The 24,825-nt window shown below is 38.7% G+C and overlaps 1 protein-coding gene across 1 annotated transcript in view; it reads left to right on the top strand.

Moving 5' to 3' along the window:
• The window catches only part of LOC113051684 (plexin domain-containing protein 2-like), a 75,474-nt gene that overhangs the window by 26,503 nt on the left and 24,146 nt on the right, over positions 1-24,825 (top strand). Inside the window, exons 2-6 of the mRNA XM_026215638.1 lie at positions 13,255-13,454; positions 14,698-14,844; positions 15,274-15,343; positions 16,861-16,983; positions 19,769-19,887. Coding sequence (XP_026071423.1) covers positions 13,255-13,454; positions 14,698-14,844; positions 15,274-15,343; positions 16,861-16,983; positions 19,769-19,887 — 659 coding nt within the window. The remainder of the gene's footprint in view (positions 1-13,254; positions 13,455-14,697; positions 14,845-15,273; positions 15,344-16,860; positions 16,984-19,768; positions 19,888-24,825) is intronic.

Below are 24,825 nucleotides of genomic sequence, written 5' to 3'. Positions count from 1 at the left end.
CAGGGTGAGGTTGTTTCATCCCAGACCCGCCGTCTTCCTTTTACAGCCCTAATAAATTTGAGGTAGAGAGAGAGAGAGAAATGTATGTTGGGTTAACTCTTGAGCCCTTTAAAAACAGGAAATGACAACACTCTTGCCTGTTCTTGTGGATTCCTTAAAAAGATTTTTATGTAACACTGAGCATTGCTGTTAGAGTGCATAAGAGAGCAGATAACAAAGCAGAGAGTTTACTTGTTGTCTGTTAATGCCATTTCAGTGGATGCTGGATTATTTATCATGCATACATAAAAACACATAAACTTTCATAAACTTTTGTTTGAGAATGTCTGATATGTGTATAAAGAATAAGTGACTCTCCCTTATGTGAAATGAAAATGTGATATATCAAAAATGTCATGTAATAAGATTTTATTTAATTTTTCTACGAAAATCATGATTCATGATTTTAAAACGATTCTTTGTTATGTTTGTTTTGCTATTTTGCAAGTTGTCTGAGGAGTACTGCCAAACTAGTTTCCCTATTTACCACGGTAACAACCTATGTTCCCTACGGTAACAACATATGAAATAAAAAACAATGGTAGATAGATATTTAGGCTAAAGTGGGCAAAGATAAACATCTTTGTCATTATTTTATATTTGTTGTTAAAAAAATAAGAACAAAGATATATATTATCAATACACATAATATAAAAATAAAAAAAACAGTTCTTTATTTTTCAGTTACCGTTACGTGTATTTAGCAGTAGCAGTCAAGAAATTGAATTAAATCTAAAAATAAAATGCTATATATACTCACTGTATAATTTATACATTGATATATACATATACATATTACAGTTCTTCAGTTAAGTGCAATGAGTGATTTTTGTCTTTGTGAGAGAATTTTTTATTTTTTGGGGTGAACTATCCCTTTAATGACAAGCGGCAGCATGTTTAGTACTAGTCTGCTGTCATTGTATACATCTAATTTACTGGCACGCATGCATTTTTCTCTTGACTGTGTTGCTTGGAGACGCATTACAATTCTGATACTGCTCTTAGTATTTTGATATCATACACTGATCTGTCTGCATTAATTGCATCACTTCAAAATGTATTTTATTTTTAACTGATGGAAAAAGGCTTTGGTTAGTGTAGTGACCAAGAACCTGATTGTCACTCTAGTTGAGCTCCATGATCATATGTGGAGATAGGAGAAATCTACAGAAGGATGAACATCTCTGCAACACTATACCGATCTGGGCTTTATGGCGGTGTGGCAAGACTTAATCCTCTTTTCAGTGAATTCCTCTTTCACAACTGGTCAAGGAGGCAAGCAGGCAGATTCAAACAAGCAGGTGAGTTTAAGGCAACTGAGGAGAAGCTTCCAACTTAGGAGAATCAAAGCTGAATTGATCAATAGAAGCAGAGTTATCTGAGCTGAAAATTCTAGTTCTTCAATAGACAGCCGAGACTTCCAGGATCGACAGGCTAACAGGTAGCCAAGGGATCCGCTTGAGAAGCTTGTAACCTTGCGTGGTGAGTGTGTATTTGAATGGTGTGGTAAGTGGATGCAGGTGGCCTTGATAACCAGGTGATTGTGAATGGGTGCAGGAGGCTGGTTTGTCTGGTGAGGCATTTGATTCCTTGACACTACACAACTTGTAAAAACATTTTTTGGAGCATAACTATAATTTACAGTAAGATAAAATTAAAAATGTATTTCTGAACCAAATATTTGACAATCCTATGTTATGCTGTGCTGTACTATGTAATGCTGTGTTATGTTGTGTTATGCAATGCTATGTTATACTTTGCGTATCATTTTGGTTGTGATTGCAACTAACCATTATATGTTCATTCTGAGACAAACACGCCTTTATGGCTCTGCACTCATTTAGTTAATTGCATTTGCTTGTCAGTTGAAGCTTTTATGTGAAGAGGGATGACTTTACTGATATACACGCCATGTCGTGACATTTCTAAATATCTAAATGCTTGTCCCTTCAAATTAAATGCTTGTGGCAAATTAACCAGTGCCCTAAAGAGCAACTTTATCATAAATTTTATCATGTATGATGCTGATCTTTAATCCTTCTTTGACAATGTGTATTTGACTTATGTTTCTGTTATTCTACACTGTGTCAGTAATTTCCTAAAATTGTATTATTCTGTTTTTGTATGTGTTTGTAAGCTGACTTGTATGTGACATAATTCATGTGTTTTAGATCCTTTTATGATCTAATGTCACCTTCCACTCATTAGCACTTTAAATTAGCAGGATGTTTAGCAGGTCAAAGGAAATAGAGACTTTTGAAAAAATGACTGGTGTGACTGAGCAATGCAAGATAATGACCTGCTCTGTGAGAGAGCAGGAGATGGATGGGGTTAAATGATGAGGACGACATGAATTAAAAGCCATTAAGCAAAGGACGAATAACCTACTTTTAATTATACATGCGCTGCACACACAAACGCACTAGTTTATAAATGAATGTGTCTATGAATGCGACTGCTTCATATAAACTGTGCTAAGATATTAGATTGGTGTATTCAGTGTTTTGGAGGTACACAGCTTTGTTTTAAGATTAAAGCAAGCAGCCACACAGTGGTTTTTGAAACGGGGCAAAGAATTTTGGTGTCCGTGTCAAGAAAAAAAAAGTAACTTGTAGAGTTGTCATTGCTTGTGGGGGGAATGTTCATATCACATGTTTTACATTTGGCAGTACATTCAAGCTATACATGAATGTACTGCCACAGAACAGATGTGAAGTTAAACTTGTCTTCATTCTGTTCATCATAGCATTGTACTAAAAATGATGTTCTGAAGCTGTTTGTGGTTGGAGCATGTGTTTGGGGTCTGTGTTTAGCTGGGTTAAGTATACCTCTCTGTGTATATGGTTAGTAAACGAAACCTTGTATCACCCTAGGCAAACCGGCCCATCTGTATTCTGTCATTATTGTCAGCCACAGACCATACAATGTACCCAAACTATCACCCAGACATACACACTATGCAAGACTGTTTCTTGCACTCAAGTACTGTACATACACATCACTCAATTATGTGATACTATCAGTCATACTAAAACAAAGTAGAAAATAAATGTTTCCATGAAATTAATTTTCTCCTGGTACAGTATGTATGCCGTGTCCATTTGTTTATGTATGTGCATGGACTGTAAGTCTTTATGAAAACTCTCTGAGACAGATGTGGATATGTTTTTCCATCACTGTAAGCAGCTGTTTACTGCTGATACCAATAACAACCATGCTGTAAGTCCGTTCACCTTTAATGTACATCAATACTGTCTGTGAAAACTTGGTTACATGAATATATATAAACCATATCATGTAGACTTTTTGTGATGTTCCCTGATAAAGGTGAATGCTATGATCATTGATTACTTTTTGTTCTTTCACATGTAGAGGTTTTGTGTGTCAATCAAACTCCTCTAGACTTCTGTAGCTAGATGTCTGCTCTGTACATTGGAGTGTGTTTTAATGGTTTTGACCTTTAAAGTGCCCTGTGAATGGTTCTGAACCCCATGACCCAGGCACCCCTCAACCAAATGCCAAACACCTTATTGGTACCTCGTATTATTATTATTGTATTAATGTATACATATAATAGTATGAACATACTATTGTATGTTTTCTTTTGTTCCAGAGCAGTGACTCAAGATGAATGCATATGGTCTATTAACTTTTTTTGTTTGCCTTTTTCCATTTGTTCTCTCCCTCTGGCTGTCCTCAGATTAATTAAGAGTAATATATCAGTCATTATGATCTTTTTTGAGTGCATTATGATCTCTCTTTCCTCTCTTTGTCACACACAAACTGGTTCCAATTCCTCTTCTCCTATTAGTATATACATTTTACATTTAACTTAAATACATGTTATTGCTTCCAATTGGTTTTTATGATTCATTATTTCAGAATGTTGTCCTGTCTTCCTCTTTTGAGGAAAGTTTTTGTCGTGCAAAGTTTTTGTCGCAGTATCTGTATGTATAGCCTGATATGTATTAATTCAATGGACATCTTAAGAGCTGAAAAGAAAGGTACCTTCCTCTGTGAGAAAGAGAGGGAAATGTGGGACTGGATCTAGGTTACGTCCACATGAATCCAGAGCTTTCCCTATCTGATCATTTTTTTTTCCTTGTCTCAAGAAATATTTGCGTCCACATGAAACCACAAAACGATGTAGTATATTTCAGACCAGTATGTGGCGCTGTAATTCTGCCACAGAGATACACTAAAAACGGAGAAGAAGACATGGACTATGTGCATAAACCTTGTGCGTGGTACACATACGAACATGGAACAATACATTTATTAATCTGTTTTAATGTTAGTAAATAAAAAGACAATCGTTCAGTGTATGTTCATGTTTTTGTTGCTGTAACGTGACGTAGAGGTTGACTAGGGGCTGATGACATCATCGTTTCAGAAAATATATGGACTCGCTGTCCAAACGAAAAAGCAAAGGCGGCGTTTTCAAATTTCTCCACTCTGGGACCCGGTTTAAAAAAATATTGGTTTCACTCTCTCAAAACGGCGTATCCGTGTGGACGAAATGCCTATACTATACAAAATGTATGCGTATACAGTGAAACACGTCTCCGTGTGGATGGGGCCTTGGTCTCGCAACAAAAAGAAAGCACAAGTACGAGAGAAAGAGATCCTGTCCCTGCTGCGGTGGCTTTTCAAAGCATGTCATGGACAGACACTGATTTCCACTCAGCAACAATAAAAGTCAGTGACAGCCGTATCTTTGAATCCTCATTGACCTGTTATGTATAATGGGCTTCACAGAAAGACTGGGCACTAAGAATCTTTCCTCACATCGAGGGTTTAAAGGAAGAACAGTAGACCGTGATAACATGGAAACAAAGTGCATTCTACAAGTTGTGCATTTTTTCACCCTTCATTCTCACTTGGGTTGTTTGGAAGTGCAGAGAACAGCTTAGATACTCACCTGAATGAAGAGAGATGTGTGCTGGGACTATCAGTGTAATTAGGGTTGGGCCAATAGACGATGCCATCTTCCTTCGCTGATGACTAATAGACATCACAATGTTGCACCCGCATCGTTATACTACGATACTGTAGTATTTCGTCGCACTGCACCACTTGCATCCGGTGTAGACACAGTGATTAGAATCGTTAGTTGTTTTCAGTTATCACTGGTCTTGTGGTCCAGGGTCACAAATGGTACAATCTTTCTTTCAGAGTTAAATATTTTATTATCCTAAATGTATACCTTTTAAGGGACTAACTAAGATTTGTTTCTACAAAACAGAAGCACAAAGCAAGTAAGTGAGGATGAGTGTGAGCTCTGGTTCAGGCAAGAGGAGCTGCTGCATGCTAATCAGAGGTGTTTATAAACAGAACAAACCATGCAAGCTATAATGAGTAGTAGACAGAGAATTGAGAATCATTCTGGGTAGTTTTTGTCAAGCCTGTGTATTCTCTAGGAACGTTTTTATGTATTTAAGCGTTCATTATCTCTTAAGCATTAAAATAAACATTAGCCATCTCTGTGTGGAATGTGAATGAAGATCAACCCAAGCTGTTGAGGCCTAAACTGATTCTGTCCTCACTCAACCTCAGCTTCTAAAAACAGAGAGATTATGACTAAACCTGTACAGACAACTGAATTGGACTTTTAGTTTAGATTAAGCTGGTGCTCGGAGAGCACTAACCCACATTCCAGGGTGAATCATTGATCTCTTTTTTGTTTTTTCTTTTTCCCCTCCTCTTTGTTTAGTCTGCTCAATCACATTATGAAGTGCTTTTGTGATTCCCGTTTTGGCCGTTCAGTTGCCCTTATTTCTAGTGTACACACTCCCATCATCTCTCACATCTTTATAATGAGAGGACTAGAGAGCAAAGTAAATATTTTACCATTTTTATTGTAGAAAGTTGGCTTAAGATTTTAAGACATCTTTTTTGCTTAATTAAGAAAAAAAAACTAGCATATAAAGTAGGAACAGCGGGGAATGGGTTGCTCAAAGCACTGTTGCTCTACACAGTATGTTTGAGTGCTGAATACAAATGAGAATGTTAGAAATAATTGTTATTTTGCTGCTTTGCTCAGGCTGGGGTAAGACAGGCGCATCAGCACTGCAAGTGCAGACATAATCTTTTAAAGAAAAACAAGAGATTTAGTCAACTAACATACAGTAGGAAGTACACATATAGTACATGACAGGTGTTTGTAGTGCTAATAGCAATGCTAGTAGTGCTAACTATTTGTGACTTATCACAACAAAAAATCACCAGAATAAATACATGTAGGTAGAGTCGTATTAAAACAAAATAGGCACAGTCATTTGCTGCCTTGTTTGTAGCAGTGAAAAGAACAAGATATGTTTGGAAGATTGTTGTTGATGGGCCAACAATTTTCAAGTAGATTTAATCAAGACTTTTTGGCTTTCTTTGAAACAGATCAGTTCTGTCGAATCCCTTTGTTATCATTATTTTTTTTATTAAATCTGAACATGTGATTTCCTGGAAAATGTCATTAAAGCACCAGTTTGACATTCTGGAATGTGAGTGTGCTTGGTTATCTAAATGGCAACAAGTTCAGACTTTCTTTAACTTTTATTGTTATCCACAACCATTTAACTTTTAACATTTCACATTAATTACACACACTTATAATGTAAACATATGTATAAAGAAATCACACGGCATGTATGAACACAGTTTGACACAGTTACAGTGCCCTAAGGGAGATTAATAAGACATACAGGGTGAGGTTGTTTCATCCCAGACCCGCCGTCTTCCTTTTACAGCCCTAATAAATTTGAGGTAGAGAGAGAGAGAGAAATGTATGTTGGGTTAACTCTTGAGCCCTTTAAAAACAGGAAATGACAACACTCTTGCCTGTTCTTGTGGATTCCTTAAAAAGATTTTTATGTAACACTGAGCATTGCTGTTAGAGTGCATAAGAGAGCAGATAACAAAGCAGAGAGTTTACTTGTTGTCTGTTAATGCCATTTCAGTGGATGCTGGATTATTTATCATGCATACATAAAAACACATAAACTTTCATAAACTTTTGTTTGAGAATGTCTGATATGTGTATAAAGAATAAGTGACTCTCCCTTATGTGAAATGAAAATGTGATATATCAAAAATGTCATGTAATAAGATTTTATTTAATTTTTCTACGAAAATCATGATTCATGATTTTAAAACGATTCTTTGTTATGTTTGTTTTGCTATTTTGCAAGTTGTCTGAGGAGTACTGCCAAACTAGTTTCCCTATTTACCACGGTAACAACCTATGTTCCCTACGGTAACAACATATGAAATAAAAAACAATGGTAGATAGATATTTAGGCTAAAGTGGGCAAAGATAAACATCTTTGTCATTATTTTATATTTGTTGTTAAAAAAATAAGAACAAAGATATATATTATCAATACACATAATATAAAAATAAAAAAAACAGTTCTTTATTTTTCAGTTACCGTTACGTGTATTTAGCAGTAGCAGTCAAGAAATTGAATTAAATCTAAAAATAAAATGCTATATATACTCACTGTATAATTTATACATTGATATATACATATACATATTACAGTTCTTCAGTTAAGTGCAATGAGTGATTTTTGTCTTTGTGAGAGAATTTTTTATTTTTTGGGGTGAACTATCCCTTTAATGACAAGCGGCAGCATGTTTAGTACTAGTCTGCTGTCATTGTATACATCTAATTTACTGGCACGCATGCATTTTTCTCTTGACTGTGTTGCTTGGAGACGCATTACAATTCTGATACTGCTCTTAGTATTTTGATATCATACACTGATCTGTCTGCATTAATTGCATCACTTCAAAATGTATTTTATTTTTAACTGATGGAAAAAGGCTTTGGTTAGTGTAGTGACCAAGAACCTGATTGTCACTCTAGTTGAGCTCCATGATCATATGTGGAGATAGGAGAAATCTACAGAAGGATGAACATCTCTGCAACACTATACCGATCTGGGCTTTATGGCGGTGTGGCAAGACTTAATCCTCTTTTGAGTGAATTCCTCTTTCACAACTGGTCAAGGAGGCAAGCAGGCAGATTCAAACAAGCAGGTGAGTTTAAGGCAACTGAGGAGAAGCTTCCAACTTAGGAGAATCAAAGCTGAATTGATCAATAGAAGCAGAGTTATCTGAGCTGAAAATTCTAGTTCTTCAATAGACAGCCGAGACTTCCAGGATCGACAGGCTGACAGGTAGCCAAGGGATCCGCTTGAGAAGCTTGTAACCTTGCGTGGTGAGTGTGTATTTGAATGGTGTGGTAAGTGGATGCAGGTGGCCTTGATAACCAGGTGATTGTGAATGGGTGCAGGAGGCTGGTTTGTCTGGTGAGGCATTTGATTCCTTGACACTACACAACTTGTAAAAACATTTTTTGGAGCATAACTATAATTTACAGTAAGATAAAATTAAAAATGTATTTCTGAACCAAATATTTGACAATCCTATGTTATGCTGTGCTGTACTATGTAATGCTGTGTTATGTTGTGTTATGCAATGCTATGTTATACTTTGCGTATCATTTTGGTTGTGATTGCAACTAACCATTATATGTTCATTCTGAGACAAACACGCCTTTATGGCTCTGCACTCATTTAGTTAATTGCATTTGCTTGTCAGTTGAAGCTTTTATGTGAAGAGGGATGACTTTACTGATATACACGCCATGTCGTGACATTTCTAAATATCTAAATGCTTGTCCCTTCAAATTAAATGCTTGTGGCAAATTAACCAGTGCCCTAAAGAGCAACTTTATCATAAATTTTATCATGTATGATGCTGATCTTTAATCCTTCTTTGACAATGTGTATTTGACTTATGTTTCTGTTATTCTACACTGTGTCAGTAATTTCCTAAAATTGTATTATTCTGTTTTTGTATGTGTTTGTAAGCTGACTTGTATGTGACATAATTCATGTGTTTTAGATCCTTTTATGATCTAATGTCACCTTCCACTCATTAGCACTTTAAATTAGCAGGATGTTTAGCAGGTCAAAGGAAATAGAGACTTTTGAAAAAATGACTGGTGTGACTGAGCAATGCAAGATAATGACCTGCTCTGTGAGAGAGCAGGAGATGGATGGGGTTAAATGATGAGGACGACATGAATTAAAAGCCATTAAGCAAAGGACGAATAACCTACTTTTAATTATACATGCGCTGCACACACAAACGCACTAGTTTATAAATGAATGTGTCTATGAATGCGACTGCTTCATATAAACTGTGCTAAGATATTAGATTGGTGTATTCAGTGTTTTGGAGGTACACAGCTTTGTTTTAAGATTAAAGCAAGCAGCCACACAGTGGTTTTTGAAACGGGGCAAAGAATTTTGGTGTCCGTGTCAAGAAAAAAAAAGTAACTTGTAGAGTTGTCATTGCTTGTGGGGGGAATGTTCATATCACATGTTTTACATTTGGCAGTACATTCAAGCTATACATGAATGTACTGCCACAGAACAGATGTGAAGTTAAACTTGTCTTCATTCTGTTCATCATAGCATTGTACTAAAAATGATGTTCTGAAGCTGTTTGTGGTTGGAGCATGTGTTTGGGGTCTGTGTTTAGCTGGGTTAAGTATACCTCTCTGTGTATATGGTTAGTAAACGAAACCTTGTATCACCCTAGGCAAACCGGCCCATCTGTATTCTGTCATTATTGTCAGCCACAGACCATACAATGTACCCAAACTATTACCCAGACATACACACTATGCAAGACTGTTTCTTGCACTCAAGTACTGTACATACACATCACTCAATTGTGTGATACTATCAGTCAAACAAAGTAGAAAATAAATGTTTCCATGAAATTAATTTTCTCCTGGTACAGTATGTATGCAGTGTCCAATTGTTTATGTATGTGCATGTACTGTAAGTCTTTATGAAAACTCTCTGAGACAGATGTGGATATGTTTTTCCATCACTGTAAGCAGCTGTTTACTGCTGATACCAATAACAACCATGCTGTAAGTCCGTTCACCTTTAATGTACATCAATACTGTCTGTGAAAATTTGGCTACATGAATATATATAAACCATATCATGTAGACTTTTTGTGATGTTCCATAGGTTTGATAAAGGTGAATGCTATGATCATTGATTACTTTTTCGTTCTTTCACATGTAGAGGTTTTTTATGTCAATCAAACTCCTCTAGACTTCTGTAGCTATATGTCTGCTCTGTACATTGGAGTGGGTTTTAATGGTTTTGACCTTTAAAGTGCCCTGTGAATGGTTCTGAACCCCATGACCCAGGCACCCCTCAACCAAATGCCAAACCCCTTATTGGTACCTCGTATTATAATTATTGTATTAATGTATACATATAATAGTATTAACATACTATTGTACGTTTTCTTTTGTTCCAGAGCAGTGACTCAAGATGCATATGGTCTATTAACTTTTGTTTTTCGCCTTTTTTTTCATTTGTTCTCTCCCTCTGGCTGTCCTCAGATTAATTAAGAGTAATATATCAGTCATTATTATCTTTTTAGGCATTTTAATTAAAATCTTTGGGTGAATTTCTCCTTCTTCTTTCTCTCTCTTTCCTCTCTTTGTCACACACAAACCAGTTCCAATTCCTCTTCTCCTATTAGTATATACATTTTACATTTAACTTAAATACATGTTATTGCTTCCAATTGGTTTTTATGATTCATTATTTCAGAATTTTGTCCTGTCTTCCTCTTTTTAGGAAAGTTTTTGTTGTGCAAAGTTTTTGTCGCAGTATCTGTATGTATAGCCTGATATGTATTCACGAGTTCACATCTACGTATATTAATTCAGTAAGGTTATGCGTATTTGGCGTGCTGTCCCGGGTGGAGGGCTCCGAGCTCGGGATGTGGCCCGAACCCAGAGTACTCCCCCGGTTGTGGTAAGAGTAGATGGATCTATAGTGAGGAGAATGGGGTGGAGGAGGGATGCTGAAAACTGTAAATGAACAGAGGTAGGTTCTGCTGTTATATATGCCTTGTCATGAGTTGATTACTGATTGGACATGAACATGGAACAATACATTTATTAATCTGTTTTAATGTTAGTAAATAAAAAGACAATCGTTCAGTGTATGTTCATGTTTTTGTTGCTGTAACGTGACGTAGAGGTTGACTAGGGGCTGATGACATCATCGTTTCAGAAAATATATGGACTCGCTGTCCAAACGAAAAAGCAAAGGCGGTGTTTTCAAATTGATCCACTCTGGGACCCGGTTTAAAAAAATATTGGTTTCACTCTCTCAAAACGGCGTATCCGTGTGGACGAAATGCCTATACGATACAAAATGTATGCGTATACAGTGAAACACGTCTCCGTGTGGACGGGGCCTTAGTCTCGCAACAAAAAGAAAGCACAAGTACGAGAGAAAGAGATCCTGTCCCTGCTGCGGTGGCTTTTCAAAGCATGTCATGGACAGACACTGATTTCCACTCAGCAACAATAAAAGTCAGTGACAGCCGTATCTTTGAATCCTCATTGACCTGTTATGTATAATGGGCTTCACAGAAAGACTGGGCTCTAAGAATCTTTCCTCACATCGAGGATTTAAAGGAAGAACAGTAGACCGTGATAACATGGAAACAAAGTGCATTCTACAAGTTGTGCATTTTTTCACCCTTCATTCTCACTTGGGTTGTTTGGAAGTGCAGAGAACAGCTTAGATACTCACCTGAATGAAGAGAGATGTGTGCTGGGATTATCAGTGTAATTAGGGTTGGGCCAATAGACGATGCCATCTTCCTTCGCTGATGACTAATAGACATCACAATGTTGCACCCGCATCGTTATACTACGATACTGTAGTATTTCGTCGCACAGCACCACTTGCATCCGGTGTAGACACAGTGATTAGAATCGTTAGTTGTTGTCAGTTATCACTGGTCTTGTGGTCCAGGGTCACAAATGGTACAGTCTTTCTTTCAGAGTTAAATATTTTATTATCCTAAATGTATACCTTTTGAGGGACTAACTAAGATTTGTTTCTACAAAACAGAAGCACAAAGCAAGTAAGTGAGGATGAGTGTGAGCTCTGGTTCAGGCAAGAGGAGCTGCTGCATGCTAATCAGAGGTGTTTATAAACAGAACAAACCATGCAAGCTATAATGAGTAGTAGACAGAGAATTGAGAATCATTCTGGGTAGTTTTTGTCAAGCCTGTGTATTCTCTAGGAAAGTTTTTATGTATTTTAGCGTTCATTATCTCTTAAGCATTAAAATAAACATTAGCCATCTCTGTGTGGAATGTGAATGAAGATCAACCCAAGCTGTTGAGGCCTAAACTGATTCTGTCCTCACTCAACCTCAGCTTCTAAAAACAGAGAGATTATGACTAAACCTGTACAGACAACTGAATTGGACTTTTAGTTAAGATTAAGCTGGTGCTCGGAGAGCACTAACCCACATTCCAGGGTGAATCAATGATCTCTTTTTTGTTTTTTCTTTTTCCCCTCCTCTTTGTTTAGTCTGCTCAATCACATTATGAAGTGCTTTTGTGATTCCCATTTTGGCCGTTCAGTTGCCCTTATTTCTAGTGTACACACTCCCATCATCTCTCACATCTTTATAATGAGAGGACTAGAGAGCAAAGTAAATAGAAGGTTTAATTAAACTCTGACCACATGAGTCTTGATTTGCATAAGCATTTGGCCCTGTGTGTGTTTGTGGGTGAATGAGAAAGAGATTAGGCACATAAAGAATGACATACAGACCATAGAAGAAGAAAAGCAGACTGGGATTGACTGAGATTCTTGGCTCACAGCTGAAACCGTTTCTTTACTTTTCACCCTCGGCTCTCACAGAAACCATTTTATCATCATAACACCATACTCAGTTTAACAATAAACCAGTTGTAAGGAGTACACTGGACTGTCTGCTTGAGTAAAACCACTGTTAAAGCAGGTTAATCTGGAACAAAGAATAAAGAGAAGGAGAATAAAGAAAAAAGTTATGCTTTTTGTGTCTGTATAAACCATTTGAAAATACATAAGTGCATGTAATGTTTCAATTGTGAGTGCCAGTAGTAAGACAAATGAGGTTTGTCTGGATTGGATTTGACATTATTGAGCAGTGCAATGATTCTCATGACCTTCGTAAACCTAGAAAATAAGTTTTGAAGAGGGATTTCTGTCTGCATTTTCAAAAGAAACCAGCATCCTTTTTTCTGAAATGAAGCTTTGTGTATTGTAATATCAAAATGCTCTCATGCTTGTAGGATTAACTGTTGTTTTTGCATTGTTCCAGGAGCTGCTTATTCAGTTCTTCGGGGATGGTCACAGGATGGTGATGTCTCTGTGGAGCTCTTGAGGAGGAGACGCTGGCTTCTCCAGGAGCCCCTCCCAATGGAAAGTAACAAAGCCAGTCAAGACAGTTTGAAGCCTGAGTCTCAGGATTCACCTGGTATACTGACTGATGACGACACAGACAGCAGCTCCCAAATAATGGTAGCCTTTAATCTTTAACAAAATATGATTTTTTTGGGGCCATTAATGCCTTTTTCCATTCCACTGCACTACTTTTCATTGTTTTCCTGTGTACTGTGTAAACACATGCTTGACAGACATCTTTGACCATTATGCTTGCATCTTTTAATCTTATAGATAACTATATTAGCATCCACATCAGAGGCTTAGGTTTATTATTCTAAGTGCACACTCATCTACCGCTTCAATCTCTCAAGCTCATTATAACAGGATTAATTCTGATTGGGTGTCTCTTTATTTATCGTCCTTAGTGTGAACAGGCCTCAATACAATTAGTATTCAAACTTATTCCTGTATAAAACATTCATGCACATACAGTAGGTGCATCATTTATTTCACACACAACAAAGTGCTTCTGTCATTTTTTATTTTGTGAGTTTCAAAGGATTGAATTTCTGTTGCTTTTTTATGACATAGCCCCAGGCTTTAATTTAGGCTTTTAGGCTTTAGTTTCAGCCTGTGCCGCTCTGCTTTTGCGCTTAAATAGATTAAACTTTCAAAGATCACATACCTTATATTCCCCTCTCTTTAACTCTGACACATCTCTTTCTTTATGAGAATTGTATTATTTATATAATTCCATGTGGAATTCTTCAGCGCCAGAGTGTTTGATGAGACAGTGCAGACATTTTTGATCAGTTTTCTTCCTCCTAAGGTTTTACAGACAGTAAACAATCACAGTTTAAGCCAGGATGATTTCATCAATGCTCTAAGTGTCATGTCCATTGGCTCTTCTTTTGGATTGTTTTGTTTGTCATGCATCATATCTTCTACTCACAGAGCATGTGTCCATATGGGAACTCAAGTTATAATGTTTTTTTTTTTTTTTTTACATTATTATTATGACATGAAAATGACAATGTTCTTAGTCACTTAGTCACCATTTTTCATCTTTTCCACTTGTTCTTATCAAGTGTATAGGGAGAACTGGGCTAAAATAACACCTATACAGGTGCTGCCAATCAAATCTCAGTTGGTTAAATTATTTGTTTGTGATGTGAAAATCAGAATGGGCTCGTGGCCCTTGATTGTTAAAAGCCTATCATAAACAAATATGGATTGTGTTGAGCTGTTTCTTCTGAGTAAATTAAAGTGATAGCTCACCGAAAAGTGAACATTTCATTCTGTTCCAGACCTGTATGATTTTCTTGACATTAAGTATTGTATCCTTTAACCGGACTGGCTGTTTGATATTTCCCTGCAGGAGGACACTGATCATAACTACTACACCTCAAAGACTTATGGCCCCAGTGACCCTATGAGCAAAAATTTATGGGTAAATATCGATCTGATGCACAAGGAGAATGTGAAGATTCATGGCATCCTCTCCAATACACACCGTCAAGCAGCGGTAAGACAGTATTCATTCATTCATTCATTCATCACTCACACACAAATAGAAAGCAGTAGATTTCTGAAATCTTTTGAAATGCAAATTATATGAAATTACAAAATTTAAGAACAATTACTGTTCACGTTCATTTTCAAATAAAAATAAATACGTAAACAGCTGGGTTTGTCTCTTTGTGTGGATTATGAAAGTAACAGACCAAGTGTTGATCCTCAAATGCCCCATTTCTCTGAAATGGGATCAGGTTTTGGTGTGTCGCCATCCCATTACTGGAACAGACTGAGATATCCTCACATCCCACTTTCCAAACAAAAGAAACCACAGCGGACAAACACACCATATATTTAAGACAGAAGTCAAATTTATTCTGCTTATTGTTTAGATCTTTTTATAATTGCAAGCTAAACTCTGTCTTGTTTTCATCCTCAGCGGGTCAATCTCTCCTTTGATTTTCCATTTTATGGGTATTTGTTGCGAGAGATCACTGTTGCAACTGGTGGTAAGTAACCTGGCCTCTAGCATGTGATGTGTGCAGCACAACCAAAGATGAGGCTATAAGAGATCATCTTCCTGCCTCCATGCGATATGAGTATTATATAGCTAAACCAGGACATATGATCTGTATGAGCTTAAAGAGGAATATATAATTGATTGGTTCTTGCTTGTAGGCATAAGAGCTTGACTGTGAGTCACTTTGTTCTAGTGGATCAGGCTGTGTTTATCAGCTGTGAGAGGTTCCTGATATCTGGGCATGGGGATTTTTATTATGATGGTAGTTCATGTGACTCACTGCCTGCTGGAATATGTGTCTCAGATGAATGAGTGAATGAAAGATAGAAAGAGAAAACCACCATATGATTTCTCCCTATAATCACATCAGTCATCTCTCTGTGGTTGGAAACAGTGAAACACAAGTGATGTAAATATCCCAATCCCAGTGATGTTTTGTCAGGAGCAAAAAATTGTGCACCATATCAGTGATATAAGAGGTACTTTTCCTGCTTTAAAAATAGGTAATGAACAGCACAGGAAAATGCTTGCTAAATCATTAAAATCTGAGTATCTATTTACATTAAGTGGAATCAGCCCATGAACGCTTTTTGCATCAACTCTGTTGTCTGGTTAAATAAGACAAAATTGCTAAAGAAAAAACTGCTTTGGTAACTAGGATAGGAGTCCAGAGATCAAGGACAGTGGATTTAGCTTTTGATGTGACCAACTTGTTTGAATAAGCTTTTTTCAGATCATATTTGTCTCCCTGTTCCCATTTCAACTGGAAGAGGTTTATTTTAAGTACAAATGGCAAAAAAATACAAATAAAATAATAATAAATTGAGAAGTGGAAATAAAGTGCCTTTGAGGACACCTATGCGGATAAGCAAGTTCAATATGGTTAGGGGTAGGTGTTGGGTTGGGCTTTAGAATTAGGGACAAGTAAGGAAAAATAAGTGTGCACATTGCTATAATAAATCGATTTTGAAGATTTGTTTTTCTTTTTAATTTTCTTGTATTGTCAAATGATATGAGTCCTGGTTTTGTCTTAATTATTTTCTTTTTATTAAACTGAATATGAGTTTTTAAGTGCTCTGTGTTTACAGGGTAAGTTGGTCAGTAAAGTCCAGGTTAGCTGAATTCCTGTGGTCAGATTCGAACACAAATGTTGAAGACACATTTTAGATTATGTATGTGTGGAAGGTCCTTTCTATTTTCTGTGAGTGGGAAGGAAGGAGGCATTTATATGGCTAATTAGAGTATTAATCACTTTGGAGACAGACCAGGGCTGTTTGCCAGGATGCATAGATGAGAAAGGAGGAGACCACAGAGATTAAGTGTAGAAAGACAAGCACATGTTCATGCATTGGTGCCAAAAAAAAAAGTTTTTATGAACAAAATGAGTAGTTTTATCTTATTTTCATCTTGAAGATTAAATTTTAAATGCATTTTTAATATTATTCTATATTGTGAATTTGTATTGTAAAGGTTTATAGATTGTGTGTGGTTGTGTTGTGTTTTCAGGGTTCATCTACACAGGTGATGTGGTTCACCGAATGTTGACAGCCACACAATATATCGCTCCACTTATGGCAAACTTTGACCCCAGCCTCTCCAGAAATTCAACTGTCATCTATTTTGACAATGGTAAGAGACAGATGCACTGGACTGTGTGTGTGTGTGTGTGAGTGCGTGCGTGTGTGTGTGAGCGAGAGAGACTGAGGGTGTCTTGTCTGACAGAAATATACAATGGAAAAATATATTGGTACAGAAATTGGTCAGACCGAGTTATGTTCACAAGCACACACCCATCAAAAACACTCTACCTTGACTTGAAGAGAGAAATGTGTCACTTGTTGTTTTCAAGATGCTCTTATTTACAGAGGCATACAGGATCAGAAACTGAAACTGTTATTAGTAGAGAATATAAGTATTAAACTACCTACTCATCTTTTTAAAGATGTTTTTTCTACCGTGAGTTCTAGCCTAACAGCTATAATTAACAGTTCTTTGATGAGTGTAGTAGTACCTAACAGTTTCAAATATGCAATTCTTCATCCCTTGTTAAAAAAAACTAACTTGGATCATACAGTCTTTAACAACTATAGGCCAATTTCTAAATTGCCACTTATTTCCAAGATATTAGAGAAAGTGGTTTATTCACAGTTATATTCATTTCTGAATACTCATGATATTTTAGATACATTCCAGTTGGGTTTCAGGACCTGTCACAGCACAGAATCTGCACTGCTCAAGGTTACTGATGATCAGTGTTGTGGGTAACGCGTTACAAAGTAACGCGTTAGAGTACTCTAATTACTTTTTTCCTGAAATGTGTAACTTAACGCGTTAGTTTCGTGCGTAAGTAATCAGTAACTTCGTTATTTTTAAAAAAAAGTAGTCCGTTATTTTAAGGAAAGGAAAATCCCGACTGCAGCCTGCTTTTTGCCTAGGTCTACTGTGCCACCTGCGGATGTATCGGCGGAGCCGAAGCTCTGTGATCGTAAAGTCAATGGCTGTGATGCGGGGGGGTTTCGAACTCCCGGCAAGATAGCAGAGAGGACAGCGTTTGGTTTATGGAAGTACGCACATTATTTTCAATTTGTCAACGAAAAAGAAATCGACTGTCGGACAAACGTTTCGAAAATCTGCTTCTGCTACGTTTTAATTACTACTTTGAAGAGTAAATGTAAGAGGACTGTGTTACAGCGAATTTAGGCTTGTGACTGTGAGTGACACTTTAATAATAATTAGTTCGCCTATTAAGCGATTTGTCATTTGCCTGTGTGGCAGTGAAGGATTTAATTCGGTTTGTTATCATTTTTGTTTGACAGGCAGCTGTTAATTTCTGTTAGATCGTTGGCTGGCTGGTTGTTCATCATTTCTAAATGGATTTAAATCTGCAAGCCTGTTTAAGGTTGTGTTTACAAGTAAGCATAATTGTACTTTGATAACTGCATTATGTAAAGTTAAAGAAAAATCAGGAGTTATCTTGTGGTGCTCATAATATACAGTAGCCTCGGCTACCCGGGCTGGGTAGGAGCGAATTTTGATTAATAATATGTTCTGTGAAAATAAATAAATAAAACGCCATGTGGAATAGCCGATTGCTGACTGTCTTTCCTGTTATTGTTATCCTGCAGTGTTAATTTAGTTGGATGACTGACGTTATTCATTGTCGGGAGTCACGACTTCTAGGTGCATTTAAAGGGGCCGGGGGCTGTGTCTGTCATGTGTGAGCCACTGCAAACGGCTTTTAATTTTTGGTAACGCATGAGTACTCTAACGCGTTACTTTTATGAATAGGTAACGCTGTATCATAACTGATTACTTTTAATTGATGGTAACGTTGTAACTTAACTAACTACTTTCCAAAGTAACTATACCCAACACTGCTGATGATATATTATTATCGCTGGACTCTGGATCACATGTTGTTCTGGTTTTGTTGGATCTGAGTGCTGCCTTTGATACGATAGACCATGAAATTCTTCTTAATCGTCTGGAGTGTTGGATTGGTGTTCATGGTATAACTCTACAGTGGTTTGCATCGTATTTAACAGACAGGACAGTTGCTGTGAATCTGTGAGACTTCTCTTCCACATTGGCCCCTTTAGTTTGTGGTGTCCCTCAGGGGTCGAGTTTGGGACCGTTGCTGTTTTCTCTTTACATGCTTCCTCTAGGCACCATATTTGGAAGTATGGTATTTCATATCACTGTTATGCAGACGATTTCCAGTTTTACTTTCAGGTGAGCTTAGATAAAACCTGTTCATTGAATAAAGCACAGGAATGTTACAGTGACATTAAAGAGTTTGGGGGTTATAATGGACTCATCACTTAACTTTACAAAACAGATTAGTGCCGTTGTTAAAGGTAGCTTTTTTAACCTGAGATCAATTGCTAAATAAAGCATTTTTTGTCCAGTAAGGATTTAGAAATCTTTACATTGGCTTCCGGTCAAATTCAGGATTGTTTTTTTAAATTCTCCTGTTTGTCTACAAGGCCCAGTCAGGCCTTGCCCCCCAGTACATCAGTACATCAGGAGTCCTTAGGTCCACCGATCAATGGCTTTTAAAGGTTCCTCGTTGTAATTTAAAATCAAAAGGAGATCATGCTTTTTCTGTGGTAGGTCCCAAACTCTGGAATAGTCTCCCTTTCCATGCGAGGTCAGCTCCATCGTTTATAATTTTTAAGTCTTATTTAAAAATGTATTTGATTTCTTTAGCTTTTGAATAAGGTATGTTTGTTTTGTTGTATGATTTTAATCTTGTTATTTTTGTAAAGCACTTTGGGGCAGCGTCTATTGTTTAGGAAATATGCTATATAAATAAAATTGCTTGCTTGCTTGCTAAACATAATGTATAAAAGATGTATAAAATGTATAAAATATTACATTTAAAATATTATTTAAATGTGTATATGTTTCATAGGAACTGCTTTGGTTGTCCAGTGGGATCATGTCCATCTCCAGGATTCTTTTAATCAAGGAAGTTTCACCTTCCAGGCTACATTACACAGTGATGGGCGAATTGTCTTTGCTTACAAAGAGGTCTGATATATTTTTTTTAATTCCTCCATGTCTTTCATCCTGTTTTCTATTTCTCTCCCTGTCTGTGACATGGCTCTTCTGTGATTACTTCTTTTCCATCAGAGTTTGTATGATTGTGTCAGTGTCACTCTCTTTTCAATTTTCCACTTACAGACACAGTGAGGTACTGTACCATGCAAGGGCAAAATGATGTAACCAGTACTGTTAAGATATTCCATTAGTTTCACAAATCATGTGCAATCAAATGTGACATACTTGAAATGCCTGAATCCATTTTAATCATCAAATAAATCAATTGTTTTTAACATTCTAAAATAAAATATGTAGAGTTGGAGATAGAAATTGTCAGGGTTTGTGGAAGGGATGAGGCAAGGACTCAAAACACAAAAACACAACTGGCAACTTGTGTCATGATTCTGCCCTCGTGTCCTTGATTTTTCCTAGTCTTGAGGCAGGATCATGACAGACCCATGTTTTGTGTACAAGCGCATGGCCTTGTCTTTGGGCCATGTGCTTGTGTTGTCTCGTTCCCTTGCCCCGCCCCCTTGTTAACCTAGTCGTGTCTTGATTGTCCTATCTGTAACACCTGTCGTGTCTTGATTAGTACCCCTATTTAGATCTCCTAGTGTGCTCTGTCTTGCGTCGGTTCATTGTGTTACTTATGTGCTTCTGAGATTTGTTCATCACTTGTGATTGTACCTGTTCCTGAAGAAGTGTTTTGTATTTCTGTGAGTGTTTGTTTATAGTTAGTGTTCCCGTGCTTTGAGTCTTTGTTTATCCCGTTAACTCAGTCCTGTTCAGTTATTTTGTATTTCCCTAGTCAGTGTTTTCCCCCTCGTGGGTTTTTGTTTTCCCTTTTTGTTAAATAAATCCTGTGTTTAGTCACTTCCTGTCTGCACCTGAGTTCCTCCCTTACCAATACCCTGACAGAATGAACCGACCACCAAGGAACTCAGCAGACAGGAGGCAATGCTGGATGGCATCAGCCAGCCAGCGAGATTGTTTTGAGGGCTCTCGCCTTGTGGTGTTCCGGGGGACCAGGGGAGGTCGTTCCGGAGCGAGCGGGCGAGAGGAGGAGCCCCAGAGGTCCCCACCTACCCAGCTGCCAACGGTTCCAGAGGTTCGTATCCTGGCCGTGGCCACTCTGGGGGATCAGGCACATCCCTCACCGAGTCCTGAGGTGCCTCCCACACCCGTCGGTCTCCCCGGGAAGCGAGGGAGACGGTTATCGTGGGAGTCTGCCTCGGAATCGTCGGAGTCAGCCCTGCCAGAGACCGAACTCCCCCAACCCGCCTCTGACCCAGCTGTGGTCTCTGCACCGCGCCCAAGGAGGAAGAGGAGGAAGAGGGGGCCTGCCGGTCCTGTGACCCCGTTTCCTCCCGTGCCAGCAGCGGAGAGCGCTGGCGTGCCCGTGCCAGCAGCGGAGAGCACTGGCGTGCCCGTACCAGCAGCGGTGGGCGTGCCCGTGCCATCAGCGGAGAGCGCTGGCGTGCCCGTGCCAGCAGCGGTGAGCGCTGGCGTGCCCGACCCAGCAGCGGTGAGCTTGCCCGAGCCAGCAGCGGAGAGCGCTGGCGTGCCCGAGCCAGCAGCAGTGAGCGTGCCCGAGCCAGCAGCGGAGAGCGTGTCTGAGTCAGCAGCGGTGAGCGCTAGCGTGCCCGAGCCGGGAAAGAAAGCTGTATGCAAGTCGGCAGTCGTGAGAGCGGAGGAGAGAGCCGCGGCCGACTCTGCAGCAAAGACTCTTGTACAGTCGGTTTCATCTCATAAGGAGATGCCAATTGTCCTAGCTGCTAAAGCATTTTCTGATTATTTGTCCCGTCTTGTCCAAATTTTAGAAATCCCCGTCAGTCCTGTCTTGTCCCCTGACCCTGTCCCCAGAAGTCCCAAATGTCCAGCCGTCGTCTCCCCGTGTCCTGTTGATGTGGCCCCGTGTCCTGTTGATGTGGCCCCGTGTCCTGTTGATGTGGCCCCGTGTCCCGTTAATGTCCCCCCGTGTCCTGTGGTCCCCCCGTGTCCAGTAGATGTTGTCCCCCCGTGTCCAGCTGTCGTCTCCCCGCGTCCCGTAAGTGTTGCCCCGCGTCCCTTGTCTGCTCCTGTCATGTCCCCTGTCAGTTGTCCTGAGACCCCTCCCCGCCCCTCACCACCCAGACCTGCCCGTACCCCCCGTCGTCAGCCTTCGTCCTGTCCTCCTAAGATTCCTACCCCACCCCCCCGCCCTGGTCTGTCCCCCATGAACTTTGTGGTCCCGCCCCCTCCCCTTCCCTGTTTGTTTTTTTGTTATGTCACCCTAACCCTGCCATTGTGTTTTCATGTTTGCCTTTGTTATTATTAGTCATGTCTTGTTGGTTTGTGTCTGTGTCCCAGTCTGTCATGTCAGTCGTGTCCCGTGTTTGATGTTCCCTTGAGGAGCGTCTGGAAGCCGCTCCTTAAGGGAGGGGTTCTGTCATGATTCTGCCCTCGTGTCCTTGATTTTTCCTAGTCTTGAGGCAGGATCATGACAGACCCATGTTTTGTGTACAAGCGCATGGCCTTGTCTTTGGGCCATGTGCTTGTGTTGTCTCGTTCCCTTGCCCCGCCCCCTTGTTAACCTAGTCGTGTCTTGATTGTCCTATCTGTAACACCTGTCGTGTCTTGATTAGTACCCCTATTTAGATCTCCTAGTGTGCTCTGTCTTGCGTCGGTTCATTGTGTTACTTATGTGCTTCTGAGATTTGTTCATCACTTGTGATTGTACCTGTTCCTGAAGAAGTGTTTTGTATTTCTGTGAGTGTTTGTTTATAGTTAGTGTTCCCGTGCTTTGAGTCTTTGTTTATCCCGTTAACTCAGTCCTGTTCAGTTATTTTGTATTTCCCTAGTCAGTGTTTTCCCCCTCGTGGGTTTTTGTTTTCCCTTTTTGTTAAATAAATCCTGTGTTTAGTCACTTCCTGTCTGCACCTGAGTTCCTCCCTTACCAATACCCTGACAACTTGAGGCAGGACAGGGCAGAAAACACAAATATTAACCCTTAGGGGACTAAGCCCTTTTTTGTCCATTTTCTCTATTTTTACATTTCGGCTTATAAACCATATGTAATGAGGATGGACCACCATGTATTTGGTATCAATGGATTCAGAAGACCCTAAGCTACCATAAGCATGCATGCTATATGTCTTTAAAGGAAGTATGAGTGAAAAATTTTACAATAAACTAGAGAATTTCAAAGACGAAAATTAGATTTTTGTCATTTATTACTGAAAATCCTACCTCACACAACAATAGTTAAAAGTTTTTGACCCAAAAATATATTTTTCAAACTCTTTGCTTGACAGCAATGGGTTAATGTTCAATCAAATGTGTAAAGAACAATTAAATAATTAACTTTATTTACAAACAGTCCTAGGCGTTTTTTTTATTTTTGGAACTAAGCCCTTTTTGGTCTGTTTTCTCTATTTTTATATTTGGGCTTATAAATCATATGTAAAGGAGATGGAACACCCTGTGTTTGGTATCTATGGATTCAGAAGACCCTAAGCTACCATAAGCATGCATGCAATATGTTTATATAAAGGAAGTATGAGTGAAAAATTTTACAATAAACTAGAGAATTTCAAAAACGAAAATTTGATTTTTGTCATTTATTACTGAAAAACACACAATATAGAACAGTTTTTGAACAAAGAAAATATATTTTTTCAAACTCTTTGCTTGACAGAAATGTGTTATTGTTTAATCAAATGTGTAAAGAACAATTAAATAATTAACTTTTTTTAAAAACAGTCCTAGGCATGCCAGTGAGCAAAGAAAGGCCTCTCCAGGCCTTTCCAGTAATTGTTCCAGCTTGTTCTGCCGTAAATTTTTACTGCTTGCCATTTTGATAAAACAATTCTGTAATAATGCTGTATCTCTCTCGAATTTATCTCTTTGTGCTCGCTAACACTCCGGTCGCTTTCTGTTTCTCCACTTGATGCTGATTCTCCAATCGCTCGAATTTAGCTCTTTGTGCTCGCTAATACTCCGATCGCTCTCTGTAACACTACGATCGCTTTCTGCTTTCTCCACCCTGATGCTGATTCTCTGAACGCTTATTGATTACATGTCTTTTACTATAGTCCAGCCAGCTTTTACAAGGCTACAGCAGAGCTACAGAGTCCTCTGAATCGCTAGAAGACATAACCTTCCTCTGATTGGGTTAGAAAAAGATTCCTCCCAGCGGCAATTTTTCCATTGGCTGTTGCGTGTTGAATCTACCTAACACAATCGTTTTCATTGGCCTGTTTACGCAGTGGTATTGCGCAATAAGGGAAGTGTTTAATATACAAACTGAACACCGCTGTTTTCAGCGGAATCTGAGGAAGACGGCAAAAAAAATGCATCTCTCTAGCATTAATAGTTTTTGAGATAACTACACATTTGTAAAAGTATGCCATTTTGGGCGGTACCGCCCAATCCGTCCCCAGAGGGTTAAACAACAAACTGGCACAGGACTGCCAACACAAGGAGAATAAATAGGAAGCAAACAAGGAGGCTAATGAGGGAAAATAGGTGGCCAATAATCAGCTAACAAGGTTGGTGGGGTTAGACAATAGACATGAGAGTACATGGCAAACAGAAACAAACAAAATAAGATCCATGTGCTCATATAAATCAAAAGCACAAGCACATGGCCAGCAAAACATTCAGAAGCCATGTGCTTGAACAAAACAAGACATGAACACGCAGCTAATGAGAAGACTCATAAAACCGACTGAGGGAAACCTGAGCAGAGTGCTACAGAAGACAAAACATAATATGAAAGCACATGGCTGATATAAGTATGAACTGCATGCTACATAGAACACCACAACACATGCAGTAAGAAAAGCGTATGGCCCCAGTGATCTCAAAATTACACTCTTCACACAACAAGACAGAACATGGAGCACGAGTGTCCGAACCCCAACACAAAACCAAAACTGAACAAGA

This window comes from Carassius auratus, chromosome 32, assembly GCF_003368295.1.
Source record: "Carassius auratus strain Wakin chromosome 32, ASM336829v1, whole genome shotgun sequence".
Taxonomy (NCBI): domain Eukaryota; kingdom Metazoa; phylum Chordata; class Actinopteri; order Cypriniformes; family Cyprinidae; genus Carassius; species Carassius auratus.
This window is presented reverse-complemented; position numbering and strand designations above follow the sequence as displayed.